The sequence below is a fragment of the Schistocerca serialis genome, chromosome 2 (genome assembly GCF_023864345.2).
Source record: "Schistocerca serialis cubense isolate TAMUIC-IGC-003099 chromosome 2, iqSchSeri2.2, whole genome shotgun sequence".
NCBI classification, from domain to species: Eukaryota; Metazoa; Arthropoda; class Insecta; order Orthoptera; family Acrididae; genus Schistocerca; species Schistocerca serialis.
Genome location: NC_064639.1, coordinates 692254039 through 692278183, shown reverse-complemented (window position 1 = coordinate 692278183; position 24145 = coordinate 692254039). Strand labels below are relative to the sequence as shown.

At 37.6% G+C, this 24145-nt stretch overlaps 1 protein-coding gene and 1 pseudogene across 1 annotated transcript in view; both read right to left on the bottom strand.

Moving 5' to 3' along the window:
• Positions 1–3564: 3564 nt before the first annotated feature.
• LOC126457826 (dynein regulatory complex protein 9) overlaps positions 3565–24145 on the bottom strand; it is a 141916-nt gene continuing 121335 nt past the window's right edge. The window contains exons 2-6 of the mRNA XM_050094455.1: positions 20717–20821; positions 11894–12134; positions 11592–11798; positions 10192–10323; positions 3565–4784 (exon numbers count right to left, since the gene is read on the bottom strand). Of these exons, the coding sequence (XP_049950412.1) occupies positions 4572–4784; positions 10192–10323; positions 11592–11798; positions 11894–12134; positions 20717–20745 (822 nt within the window). The 5' untranslated portion in view covers positions 20746–20821 and the 3' untranslated portion in view covers positions 3565–4571. The remainder of the gene's footprint in view (positions 4785–10191; positions 10324–11591; positions 11799–11893; positions 12135–20716; positions 20822–24145) is intronic.
• LOC126458914 (5S ribosomal RNA) lies at positions 13407–13524 on the bottom strand (annotated as a pseudogene).

Below are 24145 nucleotides of genomic sequence, written 5' to 3'. Positions count from 1 at the left end.
GTCTTTTATTTCTGTCAATATTTACCATTTGTGGCATTTGATACTGTGGTATCTTTAATTATCAGCAAGGCAGAGTTTCTAAAACAATTATACAGTTAAGTTGCACTAATTATTAAGGAACGTCTAATAGCAGAATAAGTAGAAAATGTTGTATGTGACTTCTTTTGGATCACATTTGGTGATAAAACATAATGCCTGTTTTAGATGTGTGACTTATAACAAGAAATAAAATAGACAGGTCCGGTTCTTATATATATAATCTTATTACAGTTACTACTGTTCTTGATATACACTGTAAATCCAACACAGTATAGAAGCATATGTTCACCATGAATGTTTCCAGGATTTCCTGTATTGTTAGAAAGTTCCAATTTTTTAAAGTGGTATTTGAAACTAGATTCCTCATTTGTTTTGATGCCATTAAAGCTAAATTAAATATGTGATGCAAGGTACATGATAACTACAGACACACTATTAGGAACTGCGGTATAGAAGAAAGATTGGAGGGATACTATAGTATTGTGATAGTTTGTGTATTTGTGGGACCACACAAATCCACATTTAATCTGATCATACTGTTGTATCTGTATTACCATTACCGTATTGAAATATGTTCCAAGTCGCTGCAGTTTATATCTACTACCAATGGCAATACAATTGAAAAGGAGTGAGCAATTGATGAATGTCTAAATTTTATTGTGTACTGTTTTAACTTCCGTTTTCATTTTGATGGCCGACTTCTCTGCATCTCTTACTCTTGGCTTCTGCTGAATATTTTCAATTTGGGGGAAGTCTACAGTCTTGTTGTTGTGTCAAGTGACTACCATCTTCTGATAGTTGATTTTGTTCTGTGGCACACGCTTTGACCATGAGAGATGGAAGCATGCCATTAGAGCATGGATTTCCATTGTAGTAATGGAAATTTCTGAGAAAGGATTATAAAACTCTTTTTGCATAATGGTAATTTACATCTTTGCTTAAATGTTTTTAGATCCAGTGTCCATTTAATCTTGCAAAAATGAAACTTTTTGAGTATATGCCATGTCCAGTTCAGAGCTTTTTTAAAAAAACCTTAGTTAAGATTATACTTTAACATACCCTGTTTCTGTTCTTCCAATCCACTGGAAAGTCGTAGGGAAAGTAGCTGCGAACCAGATCCAAAATTTTATTGTAAAAAATATTAGTATAAGTAATCAGTTTGCATTGCAACATGGAACAAACACTCTGGATGCAGTGAATAACTTTATTGAAGACATATGCAAAGCATTGGATCAGAGGAGTAAAGTTGCAGGTATCTTGTGTGATCTTACAAAAGCCTTTGAGTCTATAAACCATGCCTTGTTTATCTACATATTAGATTACTACGGAATAAAGTGCAATGCTCTGAAATGGCTTAAATTGTATTTTCAGAAAACAAAGGTAACTATCACCTCAAATGCAGTGAATTATTATTCTAAATGTAGTCTAGTATTACAAGGTGTGCCTCAAGGTTCCATTTTAGGGCCAATCCTATTCCTATTCTACATAAATGACTTATCCGTGAATATAAATTCGCCATTAGCTCTGGTTGTAGGTGATACTGTTTCCATTGAAAATGGCGACACAGAAAAAAGTCTGAGCTCTATCGTGAGCCCACATGATACTCTTTTCAGTTAAATTGGTTGAAACTGAATACTGCAAAAGTCCATGTGATACATTTCTAAACCAAATGTATGAAACTTAAAATACAAAATAACAATCAACTTGTGGAATACACTTCCTCATTTTCTACCAAATAAACTAAGCATTTTTGCATTTTCAATGCATACTAGTAAATTCTGACATTAGTACATGAAATATAGCATATTGTAGTTATTTTGAATCTGTCATTAGGTACGGTATAATTTTCTGGGGAAGTTCAAATAGTGTATTTTGTATACTGAATCTGCAGAGGAAAATTATCTGATACATGTGTACTGCACAGCAAGAAGAATAATGTCACCCATTATTTTGGAAACTGCAAATCCTAACTGCCCCCTCTATATAAATTTACAAAATTACAATGTTCCTACACAGCAGACAAAAATTGAGGAGAATAATTTTAACCATACATACAACGCAAGAAATAAAAAGCATATTCTACTCTCATACCAGCTGATGTTATGCACAGACTCCAAAGTATTTGGAAACGACAATGTATAACAAAATAATGGGCAATAACATATTTAATATGTAGCCAGAGATTCTAAAAATAAGGCTATGGCAAAATCATGTGGGACAGATTCTACTATTTGGTAAAGGAATTCATAGAGGATGAAATTATAATTTGAGCAAGGGGCAATTTATTGCTAGATTTTTTAATATTTGGTATATAACAGATTATTATTATTATTATTATTATTATTATTATTATAAGATGCTGTTATTAACAGCTGTTCTATGTGTACGATGAAATATTACCACAATTTTGATGTGTCGCCTGTACCTGAATCAAATGATTTAGATTATGTTTGTTATGAGACTAATAAACCACATTTCACAAAGCTTCTCAACTGAAAAGTCTTTCTGAAGATAACTTTCACAGATATAATTATTTCAAAAGTAAGATTTCCAAGCCAAAGGAAAACACTAGCTGTCAACACATGACACAACATAAGGCAAGCATGAAATCAAATTCCAGTGACACAAACAACTTTCTGGGGATGGTGACCGCAGCTCTGAAACCTTATAAATAACATTAACCATTCAAATTATCATAAGAATTATACCAATCAAAAAGTCAAGAATGATGAGATGTTTCCATAAGCTGCATAGCTGTGTGAAGGTGCTTTATTCATAACTACTGGTTTCACATAAGTATAGGCACATCTTCAGGTTTTTAATGGTTATATTTCCATAATGTAGATGGCCAACTATGGAGTCTCAGCTTTTGGGAAGAACTCTGTATCACAGTGTTGCTACTGTGAACAGTGAATCATTCAGTTTACAAAAATCTACCATCAAGAATCAATGAACAACGGCAAAAATAAGAAAGAAGCAACAGAGCCAAATGTGACAAAAGTGGACACTAGTAACGGCACAGTGGTCTTCCACCTTCCAGTGTATTGCTGGTCTCCACGGGCTGCTTACACCACATCAGTCTGCTAACAATACAGCGGAAATATGCACATTATATGGGATTTTAAGTTTCACTTCACTGGTTTTTATACAGCCCGTGTCCATCAGATGTTATAATAAATCCTACGGGGTGTTATGCAGCCTGGTTCATTCAGCATTCATGCTTAATAGATTTTGACAAGCATCTTTGTGTGTACTCAATTTTATTAAGATGACCCATGGTTGAGGTTTGACTCTTAACGTGGGTAACTTTCTGAAAACTGGGACTCTGTAATTGTCCATCTACCTTATGAAAACATAACAATACGAGAGAAGGAAAGTTGCTACTCACCATATGGCGGAGATGCTGAGTCACGATATACACAATAAAAAGACTCGCAATCATAGCTTTCGGCCATTAAGGCCTTTGTCAGCAGTAGACACACAGTGTGCGCTTGTGTGTATGTGTGTCTACTGCTGACAAAGGCCTTAACGGCCGAAAGCTATGATTGTATGAATCATTTTATTGTGTCTATTGCGACTCAGCATCTCCGCTACATGGTGAGTACCAACTTTCCTTCTCTCGTATTGTTACATTCCATCCTGGATTTTCCATTGTTTGATTTATGAAAACATAATCATTATAAAACTGAAGATGCATCTATACTGACATGAAACCAGTAGTTGCGAATAAATCACCTTCATAGCTATGCAGCTTTTGGAAACACCTCATCATTCTTGACTTTTTAATTGCTATAATTTTTATGAATATTTGAACAGTTACTGACTGTCGTTACCGAAATAATTCATGTTCAACTTAAATACGTTCTAAGTGGTTCGCAACAGATGCTTAATGCTTTTCTTTTTAATCAATTTGTTGACTGGATGATTCAATGGAAAAGTCAGAGGAAGGATACGCCATACCATGCCCAGTATAGCACTGTTATGTTCAAACCAACCTTTGAGTTGAGTGTATCATAATCTTTAGATTCCTTCAGTCAGATATAAGTATAGTTATCCATTTTTATTTGATTATTGTTAAAGTTTTGTTGAAAGATAATTTTTCCTGTTCAATAATATGATTACACAGTTATTGTGTGTGATCCAAACAAAATAAGAATCTAGCACTACCATTTGTTATAGGACTCTTCACTATCATTTCAGTTTGCAAAAAATTGTTATCATTATAAATGTGTATTCTTAAAAACTATATGAATGTTTTGTAGTCTTGACACAACGGTTGGCACTGGTTATTTTCCGAAAATTCAAAGGAAAGAACAGGGTTAATTTTGCATGTAATTTTCAAAACAGCATAGCATCTTATTTTGGCATCTCCCTCTCTGTACTGACAGTTTCATTCTCTGTATTACTGAAATAGAAGTGGAAACATATCTATAACTACACTGAGTGGAATCTGAATAGTCACATTTATAAACTTGTAGAGATTTTTACTATGTAAGTCATTTGTGAGGCTTCTGATTAGTGAGGCACAATTATTACTTTTTCCCCTTCTTTCCTTTAGCATCCTTCTCCTTTCCTTTGCCCTTTTTCTTTCTATATGGACCTAGACCCCTGCGAACCATTGTGCCCCTCCACCAGGCTTGTATTCTTGTAGCTGTCATATTTATAAAAATTTCTTCAGCTGCCTTTCGTTCTCTTTCAGCTACAAATTCTAGGTAGTCTCTTATTTCTTCTTGGTGTTTCTGATACTGAAATGACAGAAAAGTTATTTTAAATACAAAGCTCAGAATTACAGTGCAGAATTTTAAAACTGCTGTTACATGTGCACACTATCCATAGTTGCACAGTTTTTCAGCAACAGATACAGTACATACTTAATAAAAAGAAAAGATTTTGAAGAAAATATAGTTGCTATTTCCTTCTCATTTTTGTGAATAAAATGCGAGGAGGTTGATAACATTTGGTGAACTAGACATCAAATGTTAAGATCAATTTACGTAGGAGACCATTCTCAGAATAATGGACAAGAGACTGGCATGTATAGTGCAATTAATGTGGTCTGTTGACAGATACTTTAACTAGTAGTGCTGTAAGAATTTTTTGTAAGTATACAAGGACAAAACTTTTTGTCATCTGAACAAAGAAGTAGAAACAAAGAACTGATTTGCATGTAAGCTTTGCACAAGTGTCCAGCAAGGTTGTCTTTTTTGCCATATGACTTGTCAATTAAAAAAAAAAATGATGGTTTGAATCCATCAGAGGTACACATAACATCTAAATCATATCTATACTTTATCAGAATTGACCAAAATGCTTAAGGAAGCATTTCATTCATAAGCAAGAGGAAAATCTCTAGTAAAAGGAGTCGTATCACTGCTGGTATTGGAACATTGCTCAGTTTTTACAGCGTTACGGCTATTACAAAAAACTTATTTAATGTTATGAGATATCTGTTTATGCACATTCAGTAATACTTGATAATGGAAAATTCTTTGAGCTGCAGCACAATGACAATTTGCATATCACACAAGTCAGTGGGGTACACACTCAGGTACCATTCACAAGTGTTGTCAGAGCCCAATGTTGGAAGATAATATTTGCCATTCCTACCCCACTTATTTCATATTTTCTTAATTAATCCTAAACACCATCTTTACAATGACTTGTATCAAACTAATTCCTCATTTATCTACTATTGTTTCAATGCTACATTCATTTTTGTTATCTCCATTTATGCTTTTCTTTTTCGCAACTGCTTATATGTCACATTATATGTTATAATTAACAAGAAAGAAAGGATGAAGATACTAAATATGCTGCAAGTTGCAGCTGATGGAAACAGTTAAATATGTTTTTTATGCTATTCTGGATTAGTTCATTCTAATGACTCCATGAAAAACTGGTTCGTATGTTTATAGTTTATGAAGAGGAAGTTAGTACGTTCAATATTGCATTTTCTTGGCAGAAAATTTATGAGGACAGATTGCATACTGAAATTAATATTTGTCAAAAGTGACATCCTTACGTTGTTCATGAAAATTCATATTATTGCAGAACAAAAGGTTGAGAGAGTGACCTTGATTCCTGCTACTTCAAACTGGTCAATTAGAGAAACTGCAGGTGACACACTGACAGAATGAAAGTTGTGCAACATTCATTCCAAAGAGATATTTTGTTGACAAGCAAAGAGAGAGTCTGCCAATGATAATATGACCAAGGAAAATGTGTACCTATAAGGTGAGGACAGGGGGGTGTGCATTTTGGACCTACTTGAAATTCTCTATTCCCGAACGACATTGTTCCCTATTCTCTTTTATTTCTTCTACAGTGAGGAGAATAACATGGAGCAAAGTTATGTTTTTTGTTTGCCCAGAATATTGGAACAGCTCCATCTCTTCCTCCAAAAGCATAAGACATTTTGACTGAGCAGACTACGGGTTGCATGTGGCAAAACAAATACTTCCCAAGGGCCACCTCCTTTACTATAAAAAATATAATAAAGTGCAACAGAATTGTTTTGATATATAATTCTTATATTTTCTTCCTACACCAGTAACAGCCAAATTGGGAAAAAAAAAAAAAAGACAGCTTACTCACCGTAGTAGAAGGTATTATTAGTTTAATTTTACATTCACAGTTGCTACAGGAGCAGAAGGTATAGAAGTTGAAGAATGTTCAAAGATTCCATTCTGAAAATTATTTAGTTAGATTGTCTGAGTCGATTTTCTGCATATTTAACAGTTCAACAACAGCTTCATGAAACTTTATATAGAGAATCATTCAACAATGTGTTATAATGTCTTTGAACTCATATTTTAAGTATATTTTGTTAATACCAGTTCTGTGAGTTTAAAAACATTTATGGAGATTTTGCCCCTCCCCCCCCCCCCCTCCCCCTGTGCCTGGCCCCGGAGGGAAATAACACTACAGACAACAGTAAGTAGAGAACTGTCTGTTTCAGGCTATCACATACAAAGTTTTACTGGTTTATGTTAACAACAGGACAATTTCTGAAAAGAACTCAATTTTAATGCACTCTAACATGAAAAAAAGAATACCACGCAAACATCTGCTTATCAAACTTCCATTATATCAATGTGCTTGAACAATGACGGGAAGAGAGCTCTTCCTCTCCTGACATCTTTACAGACATTAGTTCTCCATACAATATCATTGTACACATCATCTTGGTTGCCAGAAGCTTTAGGAAAATGGAACATAATTTTTTCCCTTCCTTTTGTCTTAGAAAATTTGCTGCAATCATCTTATCCTTTTCTGTGGCGATTACACACACACGCGTGGGGGGGGGGGGGGCGGCACACATGCGCATCATCTATTTTAGACGAAGGCCTTACTGGCCAAAAGCTTTGTTTGTGGCAGTCTTTTTGTTGTGCCTATCTGCGACAGCATCTCCGCTGTATGGTGAGTAGCAACTTTTCTTCTCATAATATTGTTACATTCCAGCCTGGATTTTCCATTGTTTGATAAAGTTTTGTCTTATGGTCTTCATCTGTGAGGAGCTTCACCATAATGAAGTCCGTAGCTTATTCCCTAGTTCTAAGCGGAAATTGACATTTTATTTCACAACTGCTGTTCTCATCTGCAAGAGCCTGTATTTTTTCTTCAGTGCCTCCTTCCTCATCCATCAATGTTCAGCCAATCAGACATTAGTGGAAGACTGATGTTCGGATATACTGGTGTGAGTGTGAGAAGTTGTAGCAAGACGTCCAAAATTGGCTGGAGAAATGTTCATACCTGGTTGAACAGTCAGCTTTCTGCCTCTACTTCTTAGTGAACCACTGGAGCTAGCTATGACAAGCTCTTGAGATAAAACATCAGCCCATATATTCTCCGACCCTTAGTGCTGAACTTTCCTTGGCAATTTCTACAGCATTTTTTCATGTTCTAATGGTATTATACCACATGTGCTAGAGCCAGAGGTGACATTCCTCAGCATTCTTTCAACTTTCTCCAATGCTTCCTTCAGTTTTCTTGGAAACTGGACATTTGGCAGGTAGCCCTTGTACAATTTTTCCAGTTCATCAGAACAGCCTGCCTTGTTGCTTTAAATGAGTGTGAATACTGCAACGTCCAAGGGCTGAGTAAGATACGTAGAATTTGGAGGCAGCATTATAAAAGCAATACAGTGATCATGACACAGCTTCACCAGTTCCTGGGAGAGATGGTTTGGAAGATTGTCCCCCATAACAGCTTTTCTTCCATCAAATCATCTCAAGTATGGAAGACCTCTTTTCACAAACTATTCGTTGAATAATGGTATATTAAAGCAGCCAATTTTGCTTACTGTGTAGTGTGAGCCCTCAACATCACCTTCTGGCCAAGTTGAGTAGAGACTTGTGACACCACCCTAACAGACAACTAAAGGTGGAAACATCTCTCCACTTCCAGATACAGCAAACATTTACTGCTTGATTGTTTGCTGAGATCAATAACTCTTTCTCTACATCAAAACCCTCTTCTCACAATGATCCTGAAAGACCCTGGATCACCTGTCAAATTTGTCTCATCATAATTTAGTATCTTCTCTGGAGGAATACCTTTAAATTAGCTTCCAGATCTTTAAAGCAGGCAATTAGATATTCTTCATCTGCAGCAGCCCTTGATTTCTTCACATTTTCAGATAAATGAAATTGTGAAACTGGGATGTTGATGGAAGAGATTCTCAATCCCATCTCTCACAGGTCTTTTTAAGCCTTGATCTTGTTCACATGATGTCCACACTAATCAAGAAAATTTTTACCATATCACTAAAATCACCATTTTGGGGAGGGGGGGGGGGGGGCACCCCAAGTGCGCAAAGATTTAAATATCTTCTACTATTAATTTTTCACATTCTTCACTTAAAATTTGCGGACCTCCAGGTTTCCTCCTAAATTAAAAATATCCGTATGCTTAGAACCAAAATCAAAGATGATGTGGCCATTCCTGCAATTTGTTAGAACACATGGAGTATAAAATACATGTCCCTGTAACTTGTCACAATTTAAATTTTACATAATTGAGATACTTTGCTTTTCTTAATGAAATCTTTGTTCACGACAATTACATAGGTTGCATGTATCCTTTACCGTTTCACTCAATGTTTTCTTGGACATTGATGTCAAAAATTCTAAATCTTTGTAATTTCTTCCTGTTGCCAGGAATCATAGTGTTGTGCTATCAGCCATTCATGTGATGAATTTACTCTCCACATAAAAATATTTTGATGTGTTGTATGTCTCCATGCTCATTTGCAAATAATTTGTCAATCATTGGGTTTGCAAAGTAACTCACAAAATAAAACTGTGAAAACTGCTGTACCTTAAGGAGCCACTACCTTGACTATTTAGATCATTATTTCTGCCACTGAATCTTTATTAACAATCTTTAAGGCTAGTTGCAAACACAGATCTCACCAGAATTTCCTGTGCCCTGAATTGAAATATTCTTCAAAAGAGGGTGAGTGCCTGCCACTAAAAGTTCTTTCCTAGACTAATAGATAGTGGTCAGCAGCATATTGGAGTTATGTCTGTAAACTGAAGGCAACTTATTGCATGCACATACAATTCATGCAGACAGATTGTTGCATGTGCACTGGCCTTCACGTCAGTGAAGTAATAGGATGAAGTACAAAATTAGTTGTTTCATGCTAATTTTCATCTTGAATGTAGTACAAACACCAGCACCATGAAACTTGTTTATTTTGGACCACTGATTCTCTATACGACGTTTTAACTGGACAAGGCTGGATCCATTGACACACTGGCAGCTGATGATGGTTCATATGGTAAACTGGAGACCATTTACACCCATTCATTTTGTTTTCATACCCCCAGAAAGGTGATTTTTAACCAGGATAACCACTTTACTGTACAGTAAAGTACACCTAGAACTGGAGTAATGGACATTCTAGAGAAAGCAACACTGGCCAAGCCATGCATTAAAAAAATTAACATAATAAAACATTTATAATTTAGGATGGAGATGATATACACACTGTACCTCAGTTGGGAGCTACAGAGTCATGGCTCAACATTAATTCATAACTCTCTCATTCACCTGCTGACTGAATGGGGCACAAAGATACTGAAGTGTGTTCAGCAATTAGAAGTTCTGCCTTGGTCTTGGGTGTTTTTAATTTGTTAAAAATCTTACCAGAACCGCAAGGTCCTCCAGTTCCTGGAAGTGCTGCTCACGCTGTTCTGTCAGTTTTGAGATATGGAGCTGCCTCTCTTCAAGTTCAGTGATGTATCTATGTTGCCAATCGTCTATTTCTTGCAGAAGTTTCTGAAACATAAACAGAAAAAAAGCCCTGCTTCATTTATCAAATAGCTGAATGCATACAGTTGTTTAGTTTTATGTTTTTTTTTCTTACAAATTATGCTTCATTATGCAACCAGTTTAGTATGCCTCTAGCTAATCCTTGAATCCTTTCTTTTGTATAATTTGACTATTATAATTACCTGTCTCAGTGCAACTGCTTCTAGCCTGTCTGTGAGATATTCACATTGACATAATGAAATTTTTATAATACAGGGTGGAAAAGACAAGTCCACTGTACTTCACCTGCTGACTGAATGGCATACAAAGACAATAAGAGAAAATTCCTGAAATGTGCCTACTGTCATTATTTTGTAAATGTATGCCTATACTTATGAATTCAGCTAATGTAAGTGGATGTCTCCTTCCATCTGAATTTTTTTTAAGCAAACTGAAAGGAGAAACATTAAATAAAACAGGAAGAAGTAGATTTTAGCACTTGTGATTAGTTTTATAGTGCAAAGCATTTTGTGAAACAGGATACAGGCTGTAACCTCACGAATATACACCCTTCTTTAGCTGCGTAATATTGAAAACAGGTGCACCATTAGCAACACTAAACAAGTGCACTTGAGAACACTAAATGACAAAATATCATGAATCTGCACACACTGAACAGAACATTGTTTTGTTTCCTGATGACTTAGTTTGGAGCCAGACAACTAAAACATATACATATGGAAAGGGTGTGTAACCAAAGAACTTGATTTTTGTCTTTGAGCTACCACAATATTGTGGACTGCTGGTGTCGGTTGAAATCAGCATAAGTAGTCTCACAAAAATTCATATGACTCAGAATGCTTCTGAGATTTTCCAATATCTTATTCTGGAAATTGTTTCCTTTTTAAGCATGAAAATGCACATCTCATGAGCTTCAGTTTTTAGCACTTCCTATTACATTTCTTCTGATTTCCCTTTGCCTTTCTCCACCTCCACCCATCCCCCTCCTCAATGAGAAAAAGAAGAAAAATCTGGTAGATTATAATACAACAATATCATTACCATTCTTTCTATATCACATTAGGAGTATAACCAGTGGTCATTTCATACTCCATTTTTCATCTATGATTACTGTGTTACACTATGTTTATTATTTTTCAGTGCATTCTGTCACTTAAATAAGGCTACAGAACATTTTTCCATGTGTATGGCACATTACATTTTAATGCTTACAATCTGTTCTTTGTATAGTGTTTTATTTTACAGAAATGAAATAATGTTCAAAATTTACTTACATTTTGTGATTCATTTATGTATCGTTCAACAGCCTCACCAACTTTGACCTCAGTACTGCTTTGTCCCTCAAGTTCCTCGATAGCTTCAGTAAGATGTCTCTCTTGTAGATTATATTTGAGAAGATTCTGACTTTGCCTTGCCCTTTCCCAGTGATCAACATATCTGAGCTGCATTTCGCTGTCAAACATCACATCTTGCATTTGATCCTAATCAAATTTAAACATCTGCATGAGAATGATGTTCAAATAAATCACAAAGAAAGTGCTTTGTTATTCAGATTATGTGTGAATTTTATGAAAACCTTTAGTTTTGCAATAATTTCATCCCTCTGATAAAGCTTGTCATGAATTTCTTTTGCTTCTTCAACAATTTTTGCCTGCAGATATTTTACTTCCTCCGAATTTCGCTCTTCTTGTTCTATAAGGTCTTTCTCTTCCATTTGGACCAATATCTCTTGGAGAACAGTTCTGCTTAACACGTGGAATGATCCAGTGGCCTTTATTTCTTCCACTGTTGCCTGCAATGTCTTTTCTAAAAATGCACTGAAGTAATAAAAAACTAAATTAGAATTTAAACTTTGACAAATAAACAGATTTAAACCAACATTTTTCCCCTTTGAGAACAACTGATTTCTTTATTGTATTTAGCACTGAAATTGAAAGAACTGACCACATGAAATCAACATTAAAGTTTCACATGTTATATTGCATATAGATCACACCAGTTAGATCTTTGTAACTAATTTAGTAAAGGAACTGAATTTGTATATTATATCTAGCTGAATTCATTGCTAGCTCATAATTTAGAGAGACAGGAAATGAAAATTATCTGGAAAGAAAGCCACAAGTAAGGGTGGTTGTGCTGTAGGATAGTGTTTAAAATGTCAGACATCGCACTGAGGTGACAAAAAGCATGGGATAGTGATAAGCACATACACAGATAGTAGTAGTATAACATACACAAGGCATAAAAGGGCAGTGCATTGGCAGAGCTGTCATTTGTACGCAGGTGATTCAAGTGAAAAGGTTTCCAACCTGACTGGCTGCATGACAGGAATTAACAGACTTTGAACGAGGAATGGTAGTTGGAGCTAGACGCATGGAACATTCCATTTTGGAACTGGTAAGAAAATTCATTATTCCAAGGTTGACAGTGTCAAGAGTGTGTTAAGAATACCAAATTTCAGGCATTACCTATCACCACAGAGCTGCAGCATTTACGTAAAGTTGTTAGTGCAAACAGACAAGCAACACTGGGTGAAATAACCACATATATCAATGTGGGATGTACAACAAATGTATCAATTAGGACAGTGCAAAAAAAATTGGCTTTAATGGGGTGGTTGGTTGGTTTAAGGATTAAAGGGACCAAACTGCAGAGGTCATCGGTCCCGGCTTTAATGGGCTATGGCACCAGATGGCCAACTCTAGTGCCTTTGTCAACAGCATGATGTCACCTGTAGTGCCTCTCCTGGAATTGTGACCATATCAGTTGGACCCTAGATGACTGGAAAACCATGGCCTGGTCAGAAGAGTCCTGATTTCAGTTGGTAAGAACTGATGGTATCGATGTAGACTCTATAAAGCCATGGAACCAAGCTGTCAACAAGCAGCAGCACTCTGTCTTCAGGCCACAAGTGGCCCATCGGGACCATCCAACCACCGTGTCATCCTCAGCTGAGGATGCAGATAGTAGGGGTGCGTGGTCAGCACACCGCTGTCCCGGTCATTATGATTGTTTTCTGTGACCCGAGCCGCTAATATTCGGTCAAGTTGCTCCTCAATTGTCATCACCACTGAGTGCACCCCGAAAAATGGCAACAGCATATGGCGGCCCGGATGGCCACCCATCCGAGTGCTGGCCACACCTGACAGCGCTTAACTTCGGTGATCTGACAGGAACCGGTGTATCCACTGCGGCAGGGCTGTTGCCCCTAAGCTGTCAACAAGGCACTGTGCAAACTGATGGTGGTTCCATAATGATGTGGGCTGTGTTTGATGGAATGGACTGGGTCCTCTGGTCCAATTGAACTGATCATTAACTGGTAATGGTTATGTCTGGCTACTTGCAGACCATTTGCACCTATTCATGGACATCAGGTTCTCAAGAAATCATGTTCCCTCAATTGTTGGCCATTGGTTTGAAGAACATTCTGCACAACTTCAGTGAATGATTTGACCACCCAGATCACCCAACTCAAATCCCATTGAACATTAATGGGGCATAATTAAGAGGCCAACACTTTGGCAATTATGACAGGCTAAGGAGGCAGCATGGCTCAATATTTCTGCAGGGACTTCGAACAACTTGTTGAGTCCATGCAACATTGAGATGTTGCACTACAGTGGGCAAAAAGAGGTCTGACATTATATTAGGAGGTAATCATTATTTTTGTCACCTCAGTGTATACTGCAAGAATTAGATAAAGCACTAAAAGACCTACGACAAAATAAGGCCCCTGGAGTAGACGAAATTCCCACAGAATTATTAAGATGCTCTGTTATTCAAGACATGTGAGACAAGCAAAATACCCTCAGACTTCAAGGAGAGTAGATTAATTCCAATTACAGAGAAGGCAGACACTGACAGTTGTTAATATTATTGAATCACCAGTTTAATAAGTTATGTTTGCATGCTGCTGAGACAAATTATTTAGAAAAAAATAGAGAATGTGGTGGAAGCAAACATCTGGGAAGATCAGAGTTTGGGTTCTGGAGAAATGTAGGAACACGTGAGGCAATAATGACCCTTAGAAGATAGTTTGAAGACTCCTCTAAATTGTGAAGGTAGTAGGGATGAAATACAGTTGGCAAAAAATTATCAACAGTTATACAGAAACCAGACTGCAGTTATAAGAATCAAAATACATGAAAGGAAAGCAGTAGTTGGGAAGAGAATAAGACAGAGTTGTAGTCTATGTCCAATTTTATTTAGTCTATACATTGAGAAAAAAGTAAAGGAAACCAAGGAAAAATTTGGAAGGATATTGAAGTTCAAGGTGAAGAAATAAAACTTTTGAAGCTTGCTGATAAGACTGTCATTGTGACAACGATAGCAAAGGACTTGACAGAGCAGTTCAACAGAAAGCACAGTGGATTAAAAAGAAGTTATAAGATGAACAGCAACAACAAAAGTAAAACAAGGGTAATGGAGTGTAGCTGAATTAAAACATTTGATGCTGCAGGAATTAAATTAGTAAATAAGACACTAAAAACAGTAGATGAGTTTTGTTACGTGGACAGTGGCGAAAGTGATGTTAGCTGAAATAGAGAGGGTATAAATGCAAACTGGCATTTCTGAAAAAGAGAGATTTGTTAACACCTAATACTGTATAAACTTAAATGTTTGGTAGTCTTTTCTGAAAGTACTATGAGGGTAAGCCAATTATTATCTGCAAAGTCGTTATAAAATTTTATTGTACTCCGATAGGAAACTTACAAGAACATCATTTTTCGACATAGTCTCCTTGCATTTCAATGCACTTGGTCCATTATTGTACAAGCTTCCTGATGCCCTAATAAAAGAAGGTTCTCAGTTGAACTGCAAGCCAGGAATGCACCGCTTCTTTCACTGATTCATCTGAGGCAAATCCACTGCCCCTTAATGCCTGTTTGAGTGGACCAAACAAGTGATAGTCAGAAGGGGCAAGATCGGGACTATATGGACGATGATCTAGTACTTCAAATTTGAGTTTCGGAGTGTTTCAGTAGTGTGGGCAGCAGTATGTGGATAGGCATTGTTGTGCAACAACACAACACCTTTTGACAGCAATCCTTGGTGTTTGCTTCGAATTGCAGGCTTTAGCCTGGCAGTAATCATCTCACTGTAACATACACTGTTTATTGTTGTAGCCCTATTCCCATAATGTTCCATTACTGGACCTTGTGCATCCCAAAAAACCGTAAGCATCAGTTTTCCTGCAGACAGTTGGGTCATGAACTTTTTCTTGCACAGCGAATTTGGATGTTTCCATTCCATACTCTGCCGTTTACTCTCCAGCTCATAATGATGGATCCATGTTTCATCACCAGTAATGATCCTGTCTAATAACTTGTCCCCTCTGTTATCATAACGATCCAAATGCTTTTTGCAGATGTCCAAGTGCATTTGTTTATGCAACCGTGTGAGTTGTTTTGGAACCCATCTTGCACAAACTTTATGAAACCCATGTCTGTTGGGGATGATTTCGTAGGCAGAGCCGTGACTAAATTGCAGACAATGTGCCACTTCATGTCTGTCTAAGATAATCATTTCACATGAACGCTCAATGGTTTCTTCATTTGTGGTGGTAAACAGACGTCTGGCTCCTTCATCGTGCGTAGCACTTGTGCGGCGACTATTTCGGAGTTTTTTAATCCATTCATAGACAACCCATTGTGGCAAAACACTGTTTCCGTACTGTACCAAAAGTCTTTGATGAATTTTGGCCCCTGATATGCCTTCTGACCACAAAAACAGATCACTGAATGTTGCTCTTCTTTGGTGCAAATAGACACTGGAGCAGACATTATTAACAGCACAGCAGTGACAACGAAACTAACATAGCAGCTTGAAAATTGCAAAGATACAACAACAAATAAACAAAGCATGCATTATCAACATAAAACGACAGCACTACCAAAATAAACAAAAATATAGCTAAATTGCAGATAATAATTGACTTACCCTCGTATCTGAGTATCCAGTATTGCTCGGGTATGTGTTTATTCCAGTTCTATTAGTCCACCTTCTTCTTCCCCATCTCTGTCCATCTCCTCTGCACTCCTCTCTGGTCATCTCCTACACCCCTTCTCTCCGTCCACCCCTCCATTTTCTGTCCATCTCCTTCTGCCCCTCTCTGTCAATCTGCTCTCTCCCACTCTCTCTGTCCATTTGCTCTTTCTCCTCGGTCTTCTCCTCCCCTCAGTATCTATCTTCTCTTGCACCCCTATTTCCCCCTCACCCACTCTATATCCTCCTCAACCCCTCTCTCTATCCTCCTCCTCCTCCTCCTCCTCCTCTCTCTGCCACTGCTTCCCCCTCTCTATGTCCATCTCCTCCTCTCTCTGACCATCTCCTCTTCTTCCATTTCTCTGTCCATTTCTCCCTCCCCTCTCCTTATCCATCTACTCCTCCCATATAACTGTGTCCATGTCCTTCTTTCCCCTCTCTGTCTGTCCATCTCTTCCTCCTCACTTCTGTCTCTCCATTATCACCCACACCCCAGCAGGAGGTTGCTGGTTCTTACCTCCATGGCATTTCTTACAAGACCTTAAGTAATATGTGTACCAAGTTTGCTTGAAATCAATCCTGGCACTTAGGAGGAAACTTTTAACCATGGCTTTGGCTACATGAGCACATGTCACATATATTTAATATATTGTGCACATATTTCACCTATATCTCTAGTGAATTTCACCCAGCAGGTTCATTTTCATGCAGCTCAATGTTTATGACACCATGTCTCCTAAACTTTGTGTCATACAACAACATAATTTTGTAGGTATTTTCCACGTGGCATATGCAAATACTGTCAGCAAAATAAATTGCAAATAGAGTAAATAGTAAAAAAGTAATAAATTAAAAAATGATGCCTGATGTGGCAGTTTTATTGCAAGAACAAAAAAAATGTAAGTAAATGACAATATTTTTCCTTTTGCTTTTATTCTTTCATCATTTTGTGGTGGTTGTCAGCAAAAAAAAAGTTTCTTAAACATTTAAAATTATATGCAAAGTTTGTTGCAAGTCACTAAATGCTCTCATTCTCAAAAACTGGATGAATAAAGTCTGTGTATTCGTGCATTGTGGGTTACACTGCTTTTTCAGCTCCATCCCTTTGATGGGTTGGTGATTCTTACCCCACAATGATTATTTCTAGACAGTAAGTGATATGTGTAACTAATGAGGAGGTACTCACCTGAATACAGAGATTTATGGGATTACTTGACTAAAAGAATGGATTAATTGATAGGACACATCCTGTGGCATCCAAAAATTATCAGTTTGATAATGGAAGGGAGAGTGGAGGGTAAAGACTGTAGAGTAAAACCAAGGCTCGTCTACAGTAAGAAGGTTCCAATGAATGCACGAGGTGGAATCCAAAATTTTCAGGACTGGTGCTGTCATCTGGAAAGTAGGAGTCAGTGTGCACAGTAGCATTCAGCTGGAAGGACTTGTTGCGTGTTCACAGTGATTTCTATAATATTCTGTGTTTGGTCTGTGGTGATTTTACAATGGATCTGTGAACAGAACAGCACGTGTGTATCAAATTCTGTGTGAATCTCGGGAAAAGTGCTATGGAGACCCTTGCAATGATTCAACAAGTGTTGGGGGACACAGCATGAGCCGTATGTGTGTGTTTGAGTGGCATGCTTGGTTCAGGGCTGGCCGTACAGATGTCGATGATGATGCTCACACTGAAAAGCCCATTAGCTGCACAACGCCATTCATTGTTGCCAAACTTCAACAATTGGTTCATGCGGATCGACATTGAGCCATTCAATACCTTGCGGATGAAGTGTGTATTGGTTATGGGACATGTCAATGAATGTTGACTGATGAATTGGGCAAGCATCGTGTCGCCGCAAAATTTGTGCCAAGGGTCTTGACTGCTGATCAGAAGGCACAGCGTGTTGAAGTAAGCACAGACCTTCGTCAGACCACATCTGATGATCCAACCTTCTTGTCATGGGTTATCATCAGTGATGAGAACTGGATTTATGGTTATGACCCAGAGACAAAGCAACAATCGTCCCAGTGGAAGAGCCTGGGCTCTCCAAGACCCAAAAAAGCGAGACAGGTGAAGAGCAAAGTCAAGAGCATGATCATCATTTTCTTTGATACCAAGGGAATTGTGCACAAAGAATTCGTCCCACCCAACCAAACAGTGAATTCCGCGTATTACTGTAACGTTTAGCGACAGCTCCGTGAATACGTGCACGTCAAGGGAACTGGTTGCTGCATCATGACAATGTGCCCTGTCTCACATCCTTTCTCATCAGAACCTTTTTGGCAAAAAACAACATGGTAGTTGTACACCACCCACCATACTCGCCAGATTTGGCACCTTGCGACGTCGCACTATTCCCAAAACTGAAACTCAAGTTGAAAGGCCATCGGTTTGACACTCTAGAGAGGATTCAAGAAGCATCACTGGCGGTGACAAACACCCTCAAAGAACAGGGATGGCACCTCGTAGGTTGTGGTAAGCAGAGATGAGGAGGCTTGCATGACAATAGACAACCAATGAGAGCTGCAGAAAACCAGTGTTCAGAATGAAGACCACAACAAGCACAACATACCCGGGAGACAGAATGGCTGACCTTCAGGACACACACATGTGAAAGTGGAAAAGCTCTATACGTATTATCAATATCAATAGATGGCATTAACCAGATTCTCAGAGAATTTGCAAATCCTTCTGGGTGGATGAAGAGGTCTGGTGTTCCTTCAATAGTCAGTTGTTGCTTGGTACGTGTGTCAAATAAAAACTGAACATCAGAGGTATATCACAGCCCTGATGGTGCCTAACACAATACTAGGTGAAACATCACGATGATATCTTCTGCTAGACCACAGTCCATCAGCTCATTAAGCTTTTTGTACTGCGTATCTCCTATGAGTCATCAGCCACATATTTTCCAGTGTTTTGGAAGAGATTTGCAATTTTGATTTTGAAATGTGTAGACACAGTCAGCCAAAAATACTTCTCATCACATTTCATGTGACAATCAGTGTCCGTGGAAAATACTGGTTTGGTTCTTGCAAAAATAAATAAATGAGTAGAATTTTGTGTGTCCATTTGAGAGGGTGACCCAAACTTAGTCTAGTGATATATAACATTATGCCTTTACAGTGCTTCACCAGCAATTGAGCATTACTGTGTCATGATAGTAGCTGGCACACAAGTCAGACCAAAAAATGGAAAGGAAGCCATGGTGAATAAATGTCTACAGAGGTCATGTGTTCTAGAGGATACTGAAGCCCATTGTTTGTTTCTAATCCCAAAGCACAGTAAAATACATCAAATATTATTGTGTTAGTGTTAAGTAAAATAACGCACCAGGCTGTTCCGCTAAAATGTCTTAAAAATGATACTGTCCAGGTCCTGAGCTGTGCACCACTGTGGCTACATAGCTTGTTCTCAATCTGTCTCTTATGCACTCAGTAAGACCAAAGATATAAAAACATTAGTAAACTGTTGTTCACCATGTCTTCTGTGCTCCACTTGTCCAGTCTCATATGCTGGCCTCTGCCACACCGTTAGTCTGCTACCATCATAAAGCACCATTACTAGAGTACTGGTTATTTTTCATGTTTTGTTAGCCCAGCTAATACATTTTGTTATACCAAATATTGTGCTAGATTAATTTGGAATTAAGATTGAATGACCACATAAAATTCCACTTAAAAAAATATTTTGTTTGGAACAAGAAACAAACAAGCATTTGTCTGCAACATTGGTTGCATTTGTCTCCAACATTGGTTTTGCATTAAGCATGTGATCAGCAGTATTTGCTTCAAGTGATTACACATTCCAAGAATAAAATTTCAAATATCTGCCAAAACTCTAGAGCAAATGTTCCTGACAACACGCGAGAGAGGTTTGTGGTTCAACAAAAATAATGTTTACAACACAACAGTTGATGTAGGACTTGTTCTGTCACTTATTTCTATTTTCAGATCTGGCAATGATTTGATAATACGAAAATTGAAATAAGTGACAGAACAAGTCCTACATCAACTGTTGTGTTGTAAACCGTTGTAAACATTTGATGTAGGACTTGTTCTGTCACTTATTTCTATTTTCAAATTTGGCAATGATTTGATAATGTGGAAAATGTCAAATAGTACCATGTTTTGGATTCATTGTTAAACTGTAGGTCTCCCTGTAAAGTGGATGAGTTAGTCAATTCAAATGTCAAGGAAGGCAAGGGCATCCTACCTCCAATAAAACTATGCCCAGTACAACAACAAAGTGCTCAAACTGACCTTCAAGTTGAGAATGGAGCATTTTGCTTAACACGTCAACATAATATTTATTACACATCAAATTCCATCTGTTGTGGGTAAACCACACTTCTCAATTTTGTAGGACTAACCATTATACAGATACCAATTACATCCCCATGAAGCACTTACATACCGATCCCTTTGCAATTTCTTCAGTTTCATTGAGGCTATAGCCACTTCTCTTAACAGATCAGTTTCTACATCAATGACGCTGTCCTTCTCATCGGGTACACCAAGCCTGTAATGAAATTGTTTCATTGTAAGCAAAAAACAGAAGTGTATATAATATTTGTGTATTAACTTTTAAAGATCAGATGCTTCATTTTTCTCTTGTTTTTACAGTCAATGATGATCAGAAAGAATTTTCTATGAACTGTTCTTAAGGAAAAATTAGTGTTAAGAATGAAGTTACTCCTTTTGCTTAAAATACTATTTAGAAAATATTCCAAAAATTAAGACACATTTTTGTGAACAAGACTAAATGCAAAACTTGTCTAGTACACAAGGTGGAATCCATGGTAAGCAATAAATTTGTTACAATACTGAGAAATGAAAATGTTAACATTCGAGGACTGTCTCTTTGAAGGAGATCAACAGGATAGCCAAATGTATACATTCCATTTCACTTCTTTCATATTTCTGTAGTGGAGTCTAATTACAGCAGCAATAACATGGATACTATTAAATGTCTGAGTCTCTGGTCCAACAGCTTTGAGGATTTAGAGGGTTACACTTCCTCTCTGTGCAACCTAAATTGCAATGTTGTGACTTGCTGCAAAAATTAAACAAATATTCCTGTCAGAAGGTATGAAATCATGTAGTACATACCTATGCAGATAATATCTAGTGTGTTTTATTTACCAGTCTGTATTGTTGAATTTTACCAAAAAGCAACTCTACAGGAAAACTCGTTAACTGCCTCTCATTTCAGATTATCCACAGAAAGAGACGCAGAGGGAGTTTCAGAGAGTTTTTATTATTATGATATAAATTTTCAGTGTTATGTAATTGGATGGATAAAAAAATCTACTTATCAAATAGTGATAGGAGAACATGCATATAAAGATATTGAAAATTGCAAGGTTTTGGAGCCAGTGGCCCCTTCCTCTGGCACAAGAGTTGAAGGGGAAGGAAGAGAGTGGAGGAAAAGGACTGGTGTGGTTTAGGAAATGGGGAGAGTTTGAAAAAGTCACTCAGAAGAGTCTTGTCCTTCTCATTCCACCTGGTAAATCCCTTGACCCAGGGTTCTGACAAGGGAACCTCCCCATCGCACCCCCCTCAGATTTAGTTATAAGTTGGCAGAGTGGATAGGCCTTGAAAAACTGAACACAGATCAATCGAGAAAACAGGAAGAAGTTGTGTAGAACTATGAAAAAAATAAGCAAAATATACGAACTGAGTAGTCCATGTGCAAGATAGGCAACATCAAGGAGAGTGCGAGCTCAAGAGCGCTGTGGTCCCATGGTTAGCATGAGCAGCTGCGGAACGTTAAACACTAACCACCACCACCACCTACACACATGATAATGACAAAGAATTACAAAACAAAACCTGTCACACCAATATAATAATTAAAAACAATTCAATATACCAAGTGAAACATATAAGAATTATATTATTTTAACCCTAGAAACGAAATTTATACCTTATCCTGCATTTCTGAAACATCGTCCTCTTCATCTGTTTCTTGTAGAGTAACTTTACTTCACTCTAATATATTTAAAACCTCCAAAAATAAATTCACTTGACTGACCATTTACATAACTGTATTTCACAATACAATGATTTAGAGATTGTTTGTTCATTGAGGTTGGGCTAATCTTTTAAATACACAAAAATGTCCCTGAACATTCAAATTTCTTCCTTCCTTTGGGCAATAATTTGCCTTTCACGGTTTGAACTACAGCAGTTTATTCATTAACAGATGTAGCTTCTTCTACAGGCAGAGGTACTGGGTTCATTGGTGTGCCTTTAGATTCTGCTTCAGATGAAGCCCTGTCATCAAGATCAGTGTAAGAGAGGCAGCTGGTCTTATATGGTCTAGGTTCATGTCTTGTGTGTGTGTGTGTGTGTGTGTGTGTGTGTGTGTGTGTGTGTGTGTGAGAGAGAGAGAGAGAGAGAGAGAGAGAGAGAGAGAGAGGATGGGGGGAGGGGCATTTACCATTGAGAAGATGCATAAATCATCTACTTAGAGTTAAATCGATCAATTGTAGAGTGAATGAAATCTGCAAGAATATGTATGCTGAACAATGGTATAATTTAGAGTCATTTATTTTATGTCTTGACTTTCACGTCATACATTTGGGGCATCTTTAAGCATAAGACATGTTGACTCAGATTGTTAGGCAATCGGAAGAATGGGCAAATTTAGATTTGGTGGAAATACAGTAACAGGTTTGCCACCTCAACTCGGACGGCAGTGCGCTTACAGTGCGTTTGGTGCATTTGTAGTGGTTACGATGCAATAGTTCTGTCGATTGCCATATTCTGCGCCACCATGAAGATACATACGACATTTTTATTGGGCAGTTACGATTCTTATCCGACATAATGGTAGATACGATAGTATGAGTTAAAACCAGTAGTAATGGAAAAAATCAAGGTCTAAGCTAATGGAACACTTAACTATCGACGCGCAGCCCCATACTGAGTTTCACACAAAAATTTCACTTGTGACACCTTGCCTATCCGCGGACGAATTAATGTTTTATATTACTTGGCAATGTAGACAACAAGAAACGAAGGTATTCGTGTATATTCGATGATATGGCTGTTGACTCATGTATGTACTGGTATACTTTTTCTTTCTTCTTTCAAGGTTTAAAACGATTCTACGGAACAGATTACCTCTCTTCCAGCGTTTTGTAGTCCATATTCGGTTCAATGGGTGGCTTGTCGTTGGTGTAACTCAGTATATTAATTTGATCAATACATGTTTCTAGAACAGATATAATTCCAATCGCTTCAAGTGGAGAAAGTACAATGTGAGTTGTGCTGACAGTTGTCTCTTCTGAAATAGAAATGCTCTCCGTGGACTGCTGTGGTGAGCTCGAATCGGACTGATCTTTGAGCTCCTCACTTTCGGGGCTAGCTGTTCCGGAATCAACACGCGAGTTTTCCGAAACTGGTAAACTATTTTGTTCGCTATGGATACTCATATTGTTACGAAGCTTCAGCACAATAAATGATATTTATACACCTTTTAATGTTCACATAGTAGCTGAATATGTGTCAGCGCAACTACAAAATGAGACCTGGTAAACTCCGAGTTGCTAGGCAATGATGTAAATAAAGCCAGAAGTCTGTTGTCATGTGCTACCTTCGGTGTAAATTTGTTTATTGTGGTCCTGTAATTTACATAAATATGATCATACATGTACAGCATGCTTGACAAGTTAGAGGAACTGACAAAGCAGCGGAATTACGACGATTTAAAAAACGAGTGTAATGAAAACATACCGGCAATTTTCGTTTCAAACAAAACTTCTGCTAGTAGTAAACGAAATCTTTCTGGCTGTATGACATCGTCAGTAAATAGAGTGCAAAGAAAAACTGGTAATAA